This window comes from Pseudophryne corroboree, chromosome 8 (assembly GCF_028390025.1).
Source record: "Pseudophryne corroboree isolate aPseCor3 chromosome 8, aPseCor3.hap2, whole genome shotgun sequence".
Taxonomy (NCBI): domain Eukaryota; kingdom Metazoa; phylum Chordata; class Amphibia; order Anura; family Myobatrachidae; genus Pseudophryne; species Pseudophryne corroboree.
Window position 1 is genome coordinate 241,775,398 of NC_086451.1, and position 5,165 is coordinate 241,780,562.

Here is a 5,165-nt window from a genome sequence, read left to right on the forward strand (position 1 = left end):
TGGAACCATTTATTTTGAAGACATCACAACACTACAAGGAGCTGGCCTAGGGACAAACAAAAGGGAAAACTAGGTGACAGGATGAAAAAGAAGCATTGGGAGTTAAGTTTGGTTATTATATACTGTTTTAAGGTATGAAAAAAACACCTTGAAGAGACAGAATCAAGAGAAGGAATTACACAGAATAATCCCTCTGATATGCCACTTTCTCTAGTTTCATTTACCTCCTTACTCAAAGAAGGGTGCACCACTTACTCATTACCCAGAAACATAATTTTCAGGAGGAAATCTGATCTGCAAAAAACAAAAGGCACCTGCAGGCCTCCAGCTTTCCTCAAAAGATCTGCAATGAACAAACTAAGAGAGCCAGCACGGGCAATTTCACAATGTGTATTTCTGATGTACGTGGGTAACGCGCATCAATAGGCAAAAGGTGTAGTCCAGACAGCGTATCTGACTGACATAACGGAGAACCACCAAGTTTGGGAGCCTACAACAATGATGCCTGGCAAAGACATATATGCATGTTGAAAAGGAAACACAATGGGGGAAATTTACTAAGATTCGTATTTTCCAGAATCAGGTCAAAGTTCAATCACGAATGACATCGACAGTGTAAAATTGCAACTTTTTGAATTGATTACGACTCATTTACTAAGCTGTCGTATTCGTGTTTTTCTGTTGTTCCGATGTCGATGTCATTCGTGGTTTTCTGCTGTATAATGCGGCCGCGTTTGTTTTTTCGCGGCCGCGTTTTTGTTTATTTTTACGACTGCGTCACATGTCTGTTACGGCAGTGATTTAGAAATTGCTGCCGCGTTTTTAGTCCTAAGTTTCGTTTTTGTCACGCGTCCGTGATTGGTTGTATTCGTGAAGGAGGAGTGTCTGTGCATATTACTATAAAACCGCCCCAAACACACCGCACCTCGTGGGTTTAGCTAGTGGAGAGGAGAGAGGAAGGTGTATTTGGAGTTGGTGAGTTTGGTGGAGTTTTTGGAGGTTTTGGAGAGGAGTTTTGTGATTGTTGAGTGCTGTACTGTGTGTGTAAGTAGTCTTGTCATATTTGTAGTATTGTTTTTTCTCAGTTTGTCAATTTTTTTGTCCTTGTTTTTTTTTTAAAGTCTTTTGTCATTGTTTGTGAGTGAGTGAGCGTGTGTGTTGGCTGTGTGGTGTGTAGTAGTAGTAGTAGTAGTAGTAGTGGAGGAGTGTGTTTTGTGTTTTGATTTTTCAGTGTTTTTTGTCGTTTGTCATCATGTCAGACTCAGAGGTCAGTGTGGTGGCGGAGGTTAGTGAGGTGGAGGCTGGTAGTGAGGTGGAGGCTGGTAGTGAGGTGGAGGCTGTTAGTGAGGTGGAGGCTGTTAGTGAGGTGGAGGCTGTTAGTGAGGTGGAGGGGGGTAGTGAGGAGGAGGAGGAGGGGGTGCCTGTTGCTGTATTCTCCAGTGATAGTGATGGTGTTGTGGCTCCGCAGCCACGCACCACTACCAAGACTGGCAGGAATATTAAGTTCAGCTATGCTGAAAACATGGCGTTGGTGCGTGAGCTGATGAAGCACCATCGCCAATTGTTTGGTCAGGATGCTGGCAAGGTGTCCTCCCGCAGGAAGTCTGTCCTGTGGGGGCAAGTAATAGTTGCCGTCAATAGTGAGGGTGTGGGGAGGCGGACTGAGGACACGTGTCGCAAGAGGTTCTATGACATAAAGCGGCGTGTCAAGGCCAAGATGGCCAAAGAGGCAAAATCAGCCCGAAAAACCGGAGGTGGCCCCCCTTTCCGGGCAACCTATCGGGAGTGGGAGGAGCCTGTGCGGGCATTGATTCCTGCAGAAGTGGTGTCTGCTACTCATGTCCGGGATTCGGACCGACCCACGCAGGATGGTGAGTTTGATTTGTTATATTTTTATTTAAATGTCCTCTAAATGTTTTTTAAATTATTTTGTAAGGGTAAAGGATGCACAAATTGTTGGTCAGATATTGCAGGCCTATGCACCCTTAAGGTGTGTTTGTGTTTAGAAATTGCATTTTCCATCTTGCCTTGGCTGTATTTTTTATTTAATTTTGCGCTAAAACAGGTGCAATGCCTGCTGGTATGTGTATTTGCCATAATAATTTGGAGATATTGCTTGGACATCGGTGTTGTATCTAATTGTATTTTTTAATATTTTATTTATTTACTTCCTAAAAAAGGTTCTATTAATTCAAAATTACATTTTGGTAACATTTGCAAGTAGTCAATCTATGCAATATCTGACGCATAATTCTCAAATGTAACAGATTTATTTTGTGCAACACCATGTACATTTTGATATACAACACAAATTAAGGAAGCACGAAGATCTTAAGCAGAAATTAGTTTATTTTCGAATACCTAATAGATGGTTACAGTACACTAAGGCTTTGCAGTTGTAATTTTTACACAAAGCATGGTAATAATGTTTGGTCCACTTTTTCAACAGTCCGACAGACCAGCCGGCCAGACAGGCCTCAGACAACTCAGGATGATGCTGGGATTGCAGGTAAGACTTCACTGTAGTCACATATTCTGCAAACACATAGAAGTACAAAATATTAATGTTTATATATTCTCATAGGTTCTGCTTCTGTAAGCCGACCTCCTGTAAGGCGCCCATCACAGGGCTCGGGCCACTTACCCAGGAGGCCAAGTAAGACACGGCGTCTTGGCACGGAATCTGCGGCTCCATCTTCCCCACCCAGGCGGCGCATTTCTGCAGTGTCACCCCAGCCACCACTGGCACTATTGGCGAGTCCACAGATTGATGAGCCCCGATCACCTCAGTTATCTGGTGAGTCAAAACAGAAACTAAACACATAGCAAATAATCTACACAGTACAGTTACTATGTTGTGAGTTGGAGTTGAGATTACATGTTTGCCATAACAAGCAATGTGATGTTACGTCTTCAATTGCTAAAGGTGAAAATGTTTAATTTTTCAAGGTCTTAGTGGTTGATATCGCCAACATCATTATTAAAAAAGAACATAAATTTGTACAAATTTAGGCCACACACGTGCACATTAAAATAAATATAAAAACATTAAAAAAAAAACCCTCCACAACATTATAGTGTTCACACATCTCCCCTGTCCGGTATGTAGACTGCTTACTTGCTCCGCTCCTCTGGACTATCCAGGTAAGCAGTCTATATCGTGGCCAGGGGAGGTGACATAACACTGTAATGCTGTGGAGGGGAGGTAGTTAGGTGAGGATTACTCAAGTCTGTCTATGTGCACGCCTGTGATGGTATATATGTTTTTGGCGAAAAAACACATTATAAGTTTACAAAAACAAGTCTAAAAACTTGAGAAATGGAGTATTATGAATGTAGTAATGTGTAGAACTAGCAAATAAATTAATTGTAAAATAAACATTGCATGTTGGCCACCCCATACAGAGCCCAGCTTGATGGCCGACGTGGACCAGCAGGGACAAAACCAACAGGCAACCATCACACTGCAACTTACACCTGTTGACCCGAGCCAGCCAATACAGCTGCAGGATATCCCCCAAGCCTCCATGAGTCCACAACTGGCACAAGCTCCACCCCAAACACAAATACCAGATGACTTTTGGGCCAGTTGGACAAGCCAACAGGCACAAAGCAATGCCAGCCTGACCGCACATACCCAACACCTTGCCAGTCTGCCCCATCATCTACCGCGCATTAGTCGCAACTCGGGCAGACTGATTGTACAAGTAGGCCGAATCGCAACATCGATGGAGCAAATAAGGGCTGACAACAACCAAATGCTGGCTCATTTAACGCGCATCATTGATGAGCAACAGCGCCATCAGCAGGCACTCGTTCAACTCATTCAGCACAACCAGGTTGTGAATGAGTCGTTATCCCGGATTGTAGCCAGCCACACTGCAACCAACACACAACTGAATGCTAGCATTAATAATTTGAGCAACAACATAACATTGATGGCAGCTCAACAAGTGACCTCCAGCTCTGGGACCACGACCCCTATCCAAACGCCAGTAACCTCCCCTGTTCGGCGTTCCTCCAGAGCACGTGCCAGTGAGCCAGCACAAAGCACAGCACCCAGCACACACAAGCGAAAAAAATAACAATTTTGACAAATGTGATTTTCACAATAAAAATTTGGATTTGACAAACACACAACTTCCTGTGTCCGTCTCAAACATTGTTGAAGCTGCTATGTATGTATGTATGTTTTTCATGGGTAATGACTGAAAAGGTATTTATAACATAAACTAAGTACAATGTACACACCACTATAAACAACAAACAGTAAGTTACAAAACACACAATAAAAAGTATTGCAAAGTGTTTAGTCAAGGATAATTACATCCTACAAAAACTTACCAGAAAAATACCGCAGGATCACTTCTTGCCGTACCTGCCTCCCTACATATGTACTCACACTGTCACCAGATGTTTCTAACTCCTCTGCTTGCTGACTGCTTTCTCCCTCATCATGTGCCAGATGTTGACTTAAACACAGATTATGGAGAAAACAGCAGCAGAACACAATTCTAGTCACCTTTGAGGGACTATACAACAAAAGGCCTGCAGATTTATCCAGACACCGAAACCGTGACTTCAGCACACCAAAACATCTTTCTATCACATTCCGCGTAGCCTTATGTGCATGATTGTAACTGTGTTCAGCAGGAGAATCAGGTTGGGACAATGGAGTAAGGAGCCAAGAGTAGCAGCCGTAACCCCCATCACCTGAAAAACAGATATAGTCAACATTAGTACATGTGTTAGATTATTCTTTCCCCTACTCAAAACTAGAGTTTGTGGTTACAAGACATACACACAAAACATTTTTAACATACCCAACAGCCAGCCATCAGGCATTTGTCCGTCCTCAAATTTATCGAAGAGCGATGACTGACTGAGGATGAAGGAGTCATGGCAGCCACCAGGGTAACCTGCAACAACACTCATAATTTTAAAGTTTGCATCACAGACCACCTGGACATTAGTTGATTGTGCCAGATGTCTATTTGTATATATGTATTGCCGGCCCCTAGGTGATCTCAGCTGAACGTGTGTGCAATCTATGGCCCCCAGCACATTGGGCATGCCAGCAAGCTCATAGAAAGCTACCCTGACAGCACGCCACTCCGACTCCTCGGTAGGGAAGCAGATTGAGGCATTAATGTGTGGATCCAACA

At 43.4% G+C, this 5,165-nt stretch overlaps 1 protein-coding gene across 1 annotated transcript; it reads left to right on the plus strand.

Annotated features, from left to right (window-relative positions):
- The first annotated feature begins 2,376 nt into the window (after positions 1 to 2,376).
- Positions 2,377 to 4,156, plus strand: LOC134947661 (uncharacterized). The gene is made up of 3 exons (XM_063935631.1): positions 2,377 to 2,509; positions 2,585 to 2,797; positions 3,406 to 4,156. The coding sequence occupies exon 3, from the start codon at positions 3,417 to 3,419 to the stop codon at positions 4,083 to 4,085; it is 669 nt and encodes a 222-aa protein (XP_063791701.1). The 5' UTR covers positions 2,377 to 2,509; positions 2,585 to 2,797; positions 3,406 to 3,416; the 3' UTR covers positions 4,086 to 4,156.
- The last annotated feature ends 1,009 nt before the right edge of the window (positions 4,157 to 5,165 follow it).